The 12656-nt window shown below is 30.5% G+C and overlaps 1 protein-coding gene across 1 annotated transcript; it reads right to left on the bottom strand.

Annotated features, from left to right (window-relative positions):
- Positions 1-1520: 1520 nt before the first annotated feature.
- Positions 1521-10462, bottom strand: LOC104897212 (glycosyl hydrolase 5 family protein-like). The gene is made up of 4 exons (XM_048637521.2): positions 10013-10462; positions 3528-3775; positions 2603-3123; positions 1521-2213 (listed from the first exon to the last, which is right to left on the bottom strand). The coding sequence occupies exons 1-4, from the start codon at positions 10424-10426 to the stop codon at positions 1786-1788; spliced, it is 1611 nt and encodes a 536-aa protein (XP_048493478.1). The 5' UTR covers positions 10427-10462; the 3' UTR covers positions 1521-1785.
- Positions 10463-12656: the final 2194 nt, after the last annotated feature.

Raw genomic sequence — 12656 nt, forward strand, 5'->3', positions numbered from 1 at the left:
TCTTAGAGAATAGAGACTTAGGTTTGGTGTGCAAGTTGTAAATTGCATTTTTGAGTTTATGCAATATTCTTTGCAGAAAAATATAGATGGGTGATTGGGTTCATGGGTTGAATTTAAGGCGGTTCCAGACCTAACCCACAAACATTTAGACCAAGGCTCTGTTTGGTAGGGCGTAAAACGTTTTCCCGGAAAACTGTTTTCCTCTATTTTCTGTTTTACATTGTTTGGTTGGCAAAAGAGTGTAAAACCATTTTCCCTTGGGGTAAAATTACTCTCCCAATGATGGAAAACCATTTTCCTTTCAAAATGAAGGGAAAACTATTTTCCTTATCTCTCTTGTATACTCTTCTCACTACCTCCTTACTTTCCCTTTCATTTTCCTTTCATTTCATCATTTTTCTTACATCGAACCAAACAACGGAAAACTAATTTTGGAATTGTGTTTTCCATTGTAAATTGTTTTCCATGAAAATCATTTTACACTGAAAATGTTTTACGCCCTACCAAACGGAGCCCAAATGTAACTTCGATCCATTACTGAAAAATGTTGACCTAGTACCTTATAATGGGAGTGGGTGTGAAAGGGTCTAGGTTGGGTTTAGGTCTTTAGGATCCATTGTTTGTAGTTGCGCCGTGGATGGTAATATGGTGTACCGTATACGTATGTGATTCTTAAGTCACTGGCCCGGCGCATGTGGATCTGGAGATAAGAAATTCTTGGGTGGTCTTGAAGATTTTTAGATGTTTTCCAAGTTTTTCTTTTTAGTTTGTGATGCTTCTTTTAATATTTTTTTAGTGTAATACTCAATCTATTCTCAAGCAAACTTCATGTTATGCGTGGGCAATATTGTATTTTTTTTTTTGATAATTTTAATGGATTGTATTTATCGCTTTTCCAACATTACAAGACATCAGTTACATTCAAATCCAAGAAACTATCCCAAGGTGAGGGATTAAAACAACATTTGAGATGAGATATATGAGAGGAGCTACAACCAAGCTAAAAATTCCGCATCCCTCCGCAAGCCTTGTTTTGCTAATGTGTCGGCTACAGCATTGGTGGCTCTTCCTTTGTGGATAATTTCCAGAATTTGGCCTCCCTTTCTTGCACTTCTAATGAAATTGAGTTGAAAACATAAGTTCCATGGCCCTCCCGAGTCTGCGTTACACCACATGACCGCGTTTGAAGAGTCGGATTCAACTACTATGGCCTGGTTTTTTAACGAGTCACAATGTGATGATATTTGTATGGCACGATAAATTGCGAGCACTTCAGCACAGTTTATCTCAATAGGCGGAACCGGGCTTGAAAACACAATATTGTATTATTTGTAGATGATATTTTGAAATAAAAATATACAATTTCATATTACGTGTGGACAATTTTTTTTATTTTGGTAGATAGTGTTATTAAATAAAAAGATATAAATTTCATCGGCAATACTGGATTGTTGGTAGATAGTGTTATGAAATAAAAAAATTGTGTGAGAGTAAGTGAAGGAATTTGGACCCAACAAAAAAGCAAAATCTAACATTGGTACAGGTATAAGTTGTTATGGACCAAAATGAGAAGGATATTACTAAACATGAGATAATTCATACTTCTAATAACATCTGAGATGAGTATGGAGAGGCCCCAAACTTGAGATTGGTGACTATATTTTTCTTATAAATATTATGCCATTTTCAAGCATGTAATTTTATGGCTTTATGCCAAGAGCAACGTACTACTATTATTGTTCTGGGAAATTTATATTGCATCATAGGATGTACTCTGCAACAATTTTAATGTAGTTGTTTATCAAAAGCATCAGCAACCTTAAACCACTGGCTCCCAGGATCGCACTTGTTGTCGTTACTTGTGCACTTACAAGTAGTTGTAATAAGATTGTTATGAGAATCCACATCTAAGCAAGCTGTAGTATTGTTGCTCAATGTGGCGGCGAGGAGTAGCTTTGAGTCTGAGATTGGTGTCCAATCCGTACCTCTTCCGGGACATATAATGCTGAGCCTCGTCGGGCGGTTCAGACCTTGAGCTTGTAAGCATAGATATGACCCCTTAATCTCTAGGATATTATTGGCTGTGTAGCTCCAATGGTTTGATTCTGAGCAATTTCCAAGCTCCACTCCCATCACTGTATTTTTTAGGATGCAAAGTCCTGTGGACGGGTGAAATATTATCTTGTGTTTATTGTAATATGGTATCCCGGGACCTGCATTTGACAGACTACACTGTTAAATCCAATACTTAGACCAAAAACAAAAAGATCATGCCACAGGGAAAGTGGTATTGTGACAAATCAACAATTTCGACAAATAACACAATTTTCATAATAATAACATTTTTATCTACGTTCGAAACTCATAACTAAACATACTATTATAAAATATATGAATAATAGTTTTCACCTTCCTATAAATTTAAATGGTTTATGCTCATATTATATCTAACAGTAGTTATGTTTAGCTAACAATATTTGTTAAAAGAACATGACTTCTAACCTCTAGCAATGAACATTTTAACAGTTAAAAGCTAACAAGTTGTACGACTAGAAGAAAAACCAAAGCCCATTTTGATAGGTTGCACTAAAGATAAGGTTACCTTGAAGAGGGGATTGGATGACAGAAATCCTTTGTAAGAAAGTTTTATCACGAACTTGAGTCCAATTCTCATTTAGCAATCCAAAATACTCGCTGCTCCCAACCACACCACTTTTGAAAGTATAGCTCCCAACCAAAGTCCATAACGCCCAATCTAAGTCATGTTCAACAGCCCAAGCAAGGAAACAATTCAAGTACTTTTGCTCACTCTCAGATTGTTTCACCAGATTTATCCCCCACTCACCTACAAACAAAGGAAAGCCTTGATCAAGCAAAAATCCCGACATTTTCATAAGATCACTCATCATTTTCCCACAAGCTTCATTTGGGTTCTTAGTCTCCCATTCGAATGTGTCTGCGAACGAATACTTATGGACCTCGAAAACTATTTTCCCAGTGAAGCTAAGAGATACTGGTTGTTCGCGGAGGAAGCTTAAGTTTGTGTCGAAGCTCAGGCCGGAGAGGATCACTAGTACATTCGGGTTGGCTTCATGTACTGCTTCAGCGCCTCTTTGCATGTACCTTCATTTAGACATTTCAGCAAACATACATATAGTAAATTGTCAGCCAATAGCCATGAAAGTTAAGGTAACACCATTCTTAAGCTATTACTTTGTTGAAGAGCTAAATTAATAGTATTTCAAATATTTAGCGTCTTATTAACCTATGCATGAATGATGAATATATTACACATGCAAAGCAGGTCTACATGCTTTATGTTAAGCTATCTCTGTTGTGCACATAACAGCCAAACGATTAATATGACCAGGTTTTACTATAATTACTTGAAATACATTAGGATGACATCCTCTTTGATCGAAAATTAATATGATTGATCACGATTAACATCTAATATGGATGTAATTTAGTCATGTAGAAAGGAGTACGTTAATTTGTAATAGCAACGATATTAATTGTAGATTTACCTATACCAATCATTAGCGTTCTGCTTAGGTCCACGAAGTTCGTTCCTTAAACTCATACCAACAACAAATGGATTGTTTCGGAAAAGAGTTGCCATTTTAGTCAAGCCTTTAATCCAAAGATCAGGGTTGAAATATTTGTCACCAAAGAAGCCATTACCATCAGAATAACTGCAACACCACCCTGGTTTACTTACATGATTATCCAGTATTACCATCACATTGTTTTTAGCTAGGCTTGACACAACTGCCTGCATCAATTTCAGGAAAGTATAACATTATTCATACGTACAATTTTAGTATGTTCAGGAAAAAAAAAAATTACAATTCTAATCTGTCAAAGGACCAACTCAACCAAAAATCTAAGCTCCTTGTGTCTGACGCTAATTATTCCACAAGAGGGGAGTGGATGAGATTTGAACCCGTGACCTTTATGTCACATGGACTCTAATACCATGTCAAAGGACCAACCCAATCAAAAGCTTAATCTGACAATGGTTTCAAATACTCTTAACTACCCCATTTGTTTCAAAATATAAGGCACGCACGATTCTCGAGGTCGAACTTTGACCGTTAATTAATCTCAATTTACGTGGATAAAAAATTTAAAAAATTAATATTATTATAGTATTTTTCATGACGTATTCAACGGTATAAGTTTTCTAATTTTTATATATCATATTATGAGAGATATTTATGGTCAAAGCAAATTCTCGTAAAGCGTGAATGTCTTATATTTTGAAACGGAGAGAGTAAGATTGAAGAACGGGAAGAGTAAAATAATTGTCTAGTTTTTTAAAGATTGTTTGGTGATAAAATTTTGGTATATCCTTAATTATGATGGATTAGTACAACCTTTACTAATGTAGACAATTTGCGTATAGTTTTTTTTTTTGATGGTTCAATTTGCGTATATATAGTTAGTTAAGCCTTCTGGCTTCTCACACCATGTTAACACTAGGTTGTATTTATATTGCTGTATAGGAGAGGAGAGTTATCTGTATTTAATTTCAGTTCCCCAATAGGAAAAGTGTTAGGATAGATGCAAAAAGTGATGAGTGATCATGATGGCCCCTAAACCAGATGCTTATTAGGGATTTTAATTACATGACATTTATAGTGTCAAAATATGGTAACCTCTTTCATAATCGTCCTTCTAAGCAAAACCAATTTAGCCAGCACATTATTGAGATGTACACATCAAATTATATTGTTATAGTATTCCTTTGATTTATTTGACAATAATTATAGGACCACTTTCTTTTTTTCATTTCACTCACTTTCTTTATTAAGTGTTACGTATTTTCACTACTACATCCATCTATACAAATATATTAAAAGGTGTTTATATTAAAAGAATGATATTATGTGACATTCTTATTAAATTTCTAATACACATGTTTATAATCTCAATGTAAAAAAAAGTGTAGTTACTAGGATTCTGACACATGACCTTTAAAATGAAATGTGAGAGTTTAACCACTAATCCACTACAATATCAATGTTTAATGTCTCAAAGTAAAAAATAATAAATTCTTATAATTATATGTATTTATAAAAACATGTAGACAATCTTTTTGATCTTTAACCCTTTACTATATTAACATTCTTTTACTACCCAAACTTCATTGAAATTATTTTTATTATCTCCAATTCTTTAGAAGTTTTTTTGAACAACTTATCATGTCATAACATTCATTTTCAAATCTCGCACTCGACAAAATATATATACAAAAGCTAATAGTATCAATTATGAAATTTACGAATAATAATACTTTTGACGATTATAATTGACTCGTGGCATGGCCTGGACAAAAAAATAGTTCTTCATGAAAACCAGTTCCACTTATGTGCTACACCATTTATTACCTTTACCGTACCTTTTGTTGTTTTAAAGTGAAATTTTATGAACTCTAATCATATTTGTACAAATATATTAAAAAAACGTGTGTGACAATTGTTGTGCATGTACATGTTATGTTTTATGCACATGTTATGTTTTGATGATGAAAATTAATATAATATGTTATAGCATGAAAGTATGTAACAGTTGCAACAGATGCATGAAGAAAGAAATTGATAAACGAAGACTTTGAAGAAAAGAAGAATCAAGAATGAAGTTCGAGTTTATAATTTCTTAGAATAGTAACTTTAGATTAAAATGTAATATGCTTAGTAATATGCAAGGTGCTCAATATAGAAATATAAAGTTAATATAATTATTATCTTCTTTGAGTTAAGAAAGTAAATAATTATATTAAAATTATATTTCTATATAAAAGGGAAATAAGTTTTCAAAATCAGAAATCAAAAGGGATTAGGAAAACGAGTTTTTAAAGAAAAAGATTTTCTAAAAAGATTTTAATAAAAACAAGTTTTATAAAAGATTTTGATAAAAACGTGTATTGAAAAGATTTTAATAAAAACAAGTTTTATAAAAGATTTTGATAAAAACGTGTATTGAAAAGATTTTGATAAAAACAAGTTTTGATAAAAGATTTTATAAACCGTGTTTTTATATAAAACGATTTTTTGAAAAAGATTTTGATAAAAAATCGTTTTGAATAAAACGTGTTTTTAATAAAAAGATTTTTATAAAATTGAGTTTTATTAAAACTGTTTTCTGATTTTCTAAAAAGGATTTGAAAAATAATTTTTAGATATAACAGACTTTGAGTTGAAAAAGAAAATCTAGATGGAAAACTTATCTTTTGTTTGTTAAAAGATAAAAGATAGAAAAAGATAAAGTTTATCCTTAAATCAAGGATTAAAAGATAAAGATATTTTTAAGTGATTTTCGTCCTAACCAAGCCTATAAAAGGGAATCAGAATTTACTTTTAAATCTCACGTTTTCAGAGAGAAAAATCGAGTCTAATTAAAAAGCTGAAAACTATTTCCTTGGCACTGAGCATAGCACTGAGCTGTTAGGTTTAAGTTACTATTTCACAATTGTAATTGTCCTCTATTTGCTTGACTAAGAAGCACATCTTTGAGGATCGTTCTTTTTGTAACTTTTACATTATAAAGAGTGTTAACACTTAGAGTTAAGTGTTGGGAGTCATTACTAGGGTTAGTAGTGAGGGGAATCGTATTGTATCAAGAGTTTGATATTCTAGGATTCAAAGAAATAAAAGAGTTTTTGTTTCTTGTGGACGTAGATCTCAGAGGTGAGATTGAACCACGTTATATCTTGTGTCAAATCTAATATCTTTTAAGTTTATTATTCGCAAAAACGCAAATTAGTAATTTTCGAGTGTTCAGCTCAGAGCCTGGCACTGAGCTGTGAAAGGATTTTTGCGAAAATCGACTAGATTTCACCACTCAATTCAACCCCCCCCCCCCCCTTCTTGAGTGTTCCCTTAGGTTACAACAACAATGTATACACGTTATGTGACACCTCTGTTACTGTACAAGAACTGTCCAATATGTATATAAGTCATGTCAATTAACAAATGTAAAATTAGCTTGTAACAAGATTTGAACTTGTGACCTCTTGATATTATACATGACACAATTACCATCTCAACCAACTTTTAACCATGCTTTGAGTCCACATTATTATATTTGTACCTTTTAAATGTTGAATTTCCCTTAATATATTTTAATGGGAATGGAAAAAAATGCATATCAAAGTCGAAAAACAATACCAATCCGTGACAACGGACTGGCCTAAATACTAGTTTGTTTTATTAATACATGTACATATTCTCTCTGTTTTTTTATTTGCTACATTATATATTAAAAAATCATGAAACTACCAACTTTGACCAATTATCTTGATTATATTATAAATGAAAATGTAGTTAGATGTGGTCTTGTTTGATTCATCTCGATATATAGATTTACAATATCAAATTTTCACAATTTTTTACTTAAAAAGAATAAGAGATATTAAAGATTAAAAAATGCCTTACAAACTATGTAAAAAATAATGTATCAAATAACAAAAAGTAGACGAAATAAGATTAAACATTCTTGTAGGAGACATTGCTTTGATATATCAACTACTTTTTAGTATATAACTAGTGTTTAGGCCCGGGCGCTGCCTTGAGGTTTTTCTGTGCTACAATTAAGTAGTAGTTAAATAAGTCATCTCATACTCATTTAAAAGTTATGTCATTCATTATATGGATTTCGAAAGTTTTCTTTTCATATATCATCATTACTTTTGATTAATAAGCAATAATATTATAGTGGAGTGATGGTTGTATCTCTTTCTTTCATACTTGAGGTTGTGGGTTCGAATGTTCACGTATGCTATTTTTTTATTTTTTTACTATATGAGAAAGACGTAGATAGAATGTTACTCAATAAGGGATGGTGACACATGGCACATATACATTCTAATGAACGCTTCTCAATATATTACATGCGGCCTAGGCCTATATTTAATTTAATACAGACTTATTTTCAAATGGTATCATGCATACATAATTAACTGCAAATTTATTTATTTTTAAGGATGCAAGGGATATGTTTAATAACATTAACTAATTACAACATATATTTGTAATTTTGTGGAAACATGGATCACTAAGAGACGTTAGATCAGATGGTGATTCTTTGAAAACCCTTACATAAGGTTAGGGGTTCGAGCCCAAGTTTCAGCATATTTATTTTTTAAACAATGACCACTTGACTTTGTTTGTCAACAGACACGTGGCAAAATTCCGGTGGCAGGAGGAGGGTGCCACGTGGCGTATCGACGTTGTTATGCACGCCTTTTAACATATTTATATAGATATAGATACTTCATAATTAAACATTCTAACGAATAAGCGTATGTTTTACAAACCGTAATAAACCAAATGGTAAATTAATTAAAAAATGGTGGGAGTACGTTGTCAAAAAGGGTTGATTACCATTAAACCTTTATTTGACATGTAGATTTTTTTTTTGTTAATCGATTCACATTTTGTGTATTATTTGTGTGCTACGTACTTATTTTAATTGATAGATTATAATGTGTTTTTAAATTTTAATTAAAAACTGATGGATCATAGCAATATTATTACCAGTGATGGATTTTGAGTAACTATTTTACAGAGGTCGAATGAACATATTAAAAATTAACTGTAAAATTTATAAGGAAAAATTTCAAAAAAACAATCTTTTATAACCAATTTTTTTTAAAAAAACTATCTTTTAAATTATTTTTTTCAAAAAACTACCTTATATAAAATATTGCTTTCAAACAAAAGCAGGTGAATTACCCTTATTTTTTATGGTTTCTAGGAATAATTTGAAGGAAAAAAGTAGTTATTGTAATTGGAAAAGAAAAAAAAGAGGTTAGTAACAATAGATGGCCAAAGACATAGGGAGTAAAAGAAAAACAAAAAAGGCATTTGAAATGAAGAAATAAGAGAATGTGAAAAGTAGAAAAAAATGCATTAAACTTTGTTGTCAACTGGGTTCAAATCTTGAACCTAAATATGAAAGGTTCCTTTGCATTCAATGCAATTGCCAATGTGCCAACTTTGCTTTTCATACGTTATGATGCAAGGGAGTTCTTTTATCTTATAAAATAAGGGGGGCCAGGCCACACAAGCTCTAACAATGATCCGCCAGTGATTATTACTCCATCCGTTTTAAATTATAAGGCATATAAATCACTGTTACACGTATTAAGAATTTAGTTAGTTCTAGTTAGATTCGCATAGATAATAAGAATTGATTGTATTGATAATACAAAATAACCTATAATTTTATATTAATAGTATGAAGTTTTATTTAATTTTACATTGGTATTTTAGAATGCTTTATATTATAAAACACATTTTTCAGCTAAAATACCTTATAGTTTAAAACAAAGGAAATAATTAATAATAAAAAAGTGGCACATAAGTAATACATAAAAAGTGTAACACAAGATTTTGACTCCATCCACATTGATATGATAAGCTGATTCACTTTAGTTGATCAGTTTAATCAAAGATGTAAAATATATAAGTCACGCACGATGTTCGAGGTCGAACTTTGATCGTTAATTACTCTCAAATTATGTGGATAAAAAAATTTAAAAATTGATGTTATAGTATTTTTCATGACGAATCCAACGTTATAATTTTCATAATTTTTATTATCATATTATGAGAGATATTTGTGATCAAAGCAAATGTTCGAAAAATGTAAATGCCTTATATTTTAAGGAAAATGATATACATAGGGCTATGTATAAGGTGCTTAAAATGAAAATAAAATATTAAATCAAGCATTTATTACCTAAGTTTATGTAAAAATATATCTTAAATTCTTAAACTGTTTTCATTTAGGGCTACATATAACATTACCCATATTTTAAAATGGAGGGAGTATTCATTTACTCGATGGATGTGCAAGAGAGTATTTAAAACATTGTTTTTGTTTTAGTGCAAAGAGCATTTAAACCTTTAAGTGGATAGCACATAAATGAGTTGTACTTAAAGAGTTAAATAAGGAGTAATTAATTTAATCTGGCCCAATTTTAAATAAAGGGAACAATAATTACCTGGAAAGCATTAATGAGAGAGAGATCAACAATGGAGGGATTGTTAGCTTGTAACTCAGCAATAACGGACGCAGAAAGACCAGCATTGAGAAAAGATTGTCTTACAGTTAGAGAAGCCAAAGATTCATTACTGGCCAAATAAATAGGCCAAGTTAGCCTAACACAATTAAATCCCAACTCTTTTATCTTCTTTGATATTACATCAACTGGCTGTTTGTTTAGTCCTTCTGCCACCACCAACTCTAGGTGTGATGCCCACGTTACGCACGCTAACTTTACGCGCTGCCCCTTCGCATCGACGATCCATCGAGAGTTCGTTGATAGGGGCAGCGCGTGTGATGTAGGGAGGAGGACGAGAGAGAAGAGTGAAAAAATAGAGAGGAAGATGTTTATAAGTGAGTGTCTTCTTCCCATGTTTAATTTGATAGTTGTAGAATGTTTTTGATTTGTAACTGAAAACCGTGTTTTATAAGGGTAAGGACGTGAAGATAACAGTGGTTCTTTTTTAGAATGCTGAATTATTAGATGAGTATTTTATAATTCACCCTTTGACTTTTAGTACTCCTCATGTTTGGGTGTGTACAAGGATTAAGAAGAAAATAGAATAGAGATCGATACAAATAAGAATTTCTATATGCTAAAAGAGATAATATATTGGCTCTGTTAGAGAAAGCATTTTAGCTACCTTAAATGATAAGGTGCTAACATAGTTTATGTGCTAAAATGATTAGTTGTGTTTGGGGAGCACCTAAAATAAAATTTCAAGTGGTTAAGAGCCTATTCTCCCCAGCTTATTTTCAGTTCAGTTCAGTTCAGTTCAGTTCAGCTCCAATAAGTTCAGTTCAGTTCAGTTCAGTTCAGCTCCAATAAGTTCAGTTCGGTTCAGTTCAGTTCAGCTCCATTCTTTTATAATTATTTTGTTAAATATTATTATTGTTGTATAATTTATTTTACTAATTACTCTTATTATTATTATGATTATTATTATGATTATTATTATTATTTAAATATATATCATTACTATTAAGTATTATTATTATTATTATTATTATTATTATTATTATTGTTGTTGTTGTTGTTTCTATATATTATTTTGTTTATTATAGCTTTACTCATTATTATTACTATTATTATTAGGAGGAACATGATTTAGGTCAAAGCACAAATAAACCCACTTTTTTTAGCCCATAAACCAATCAAATCGCGTCAAGACGGTTTATGATGTAATTTTTGCGGTCCAACCCAATCATTATTTTTATTACTAAATATTTTTATATTATTAAATCTAATTATTAAAATATTAATATTAATTTACTTCTTAGATATTATTGTTATTATATATCATCATCAAGTATTAATATATTAATAAAAATAATATAAAATAATTATTATTAATTATTATTATCATTAATTATTATTATTAATTTATGATTATTAATATTATTTATTTATAACTATCATTTAAAAATATCCAAAATACTATTATTATTATTATTCATTATTATTACTTATCTTTATAATTATTATTTAATATTCATATTATTCTTGTTTAAAATATTATTTATATATTTATTACATTCAGTTTAATTCAATTCAATTTAATTCAATTCAGTTCAGTTCAGTTCAGTTAAATTCAGCTCTGATCAGTTCAGTTCAGTTCAGTTCAGCTCAAATAAGTTCAGTTCAGTTCAGTTCAGCTGTTTTATGCTGAAGAGAACAGGCCCTAAAATGACTTAAATGATAAGTCAAAAAATTTACCTTTTCACAATCAGGTAACTGAAATTTTGGAAAATCTTTCCAAAATTTTGACAACAACTAATTTTGCTAAAATAATTTATCAACTTAATCAACTAAGGGCCTGTTCTCCCCAGCTTATTTTCAGTTCAGTTCAGTTTAGTTCAGTTCAATTCAGTTCAGTTCAGTTCAATTCAGTTCAGTTCAGATCAGTTCAGTTCAGACCAGTTCAGTTCAGCTCTTGACAATACTTTTACTCTCACATATCGCTACTCATTTCAGTTCAGTTCAATTCAGTTCAGATCAGTTCAGTTCAGATCAGTTCAGTTCAGTTCAGCTGTTTTATGCCGAAGAGAACAGGCCCTAATTTTGCCAAACCGTTAAACTAATCAGTTACCTTATCAGTTTCAGCACCTTATCAGTTTCACCTTTATCTTATCAGTTTCAGTTAACTTATTAGTTTCAGTTTATTTTTAGCTAATAATGCCAAACAGAGCCGTTGTCAAAAATGTTCATGTTGCAAGTAATAGAGAACTTCCTAAAATAGGATATGTTGTAAATATTAAAAACAAAGGAAGAATGTATACTATAAAAAATTAGCAACATATGTATATTTTTAAAATAATACGGAGTACTCATTTACTAGTCTTGGCTCAACACTTCACCCAACACTTGCATTGAGCTGAGCATATCCTATAGTCCAAGTTTGAAATGCGTTTGAGAGATAAAGTATAAAATATGAATGAGTCATATATATATATATATATATAATATATATATATATATATATATATATATATATATATAATATGATGAGAAACGCTTATTTTTACTCAATTTATGAAATGTTGCTATTTTCATATTATTTGTACTCATTTAATATTTTTATACATATTTATATACTTCTATA

This window comes from Beta vulgaris, chromosome 6, assembly GCF_026745355.1.
Source record: "Beta vulgaris subsp. vulgaris cultivar EL10 chromosome 6, EL10.2, whole genome shotgun sequence".
In the NCBI taxonomy this organism is placed as follows: Eukaryota; Viridiplantae; Streptophyta; class Magnoliopsida; order Caryophyllales; family Amaranthaceae; genus Beta; species Beta vulgaris.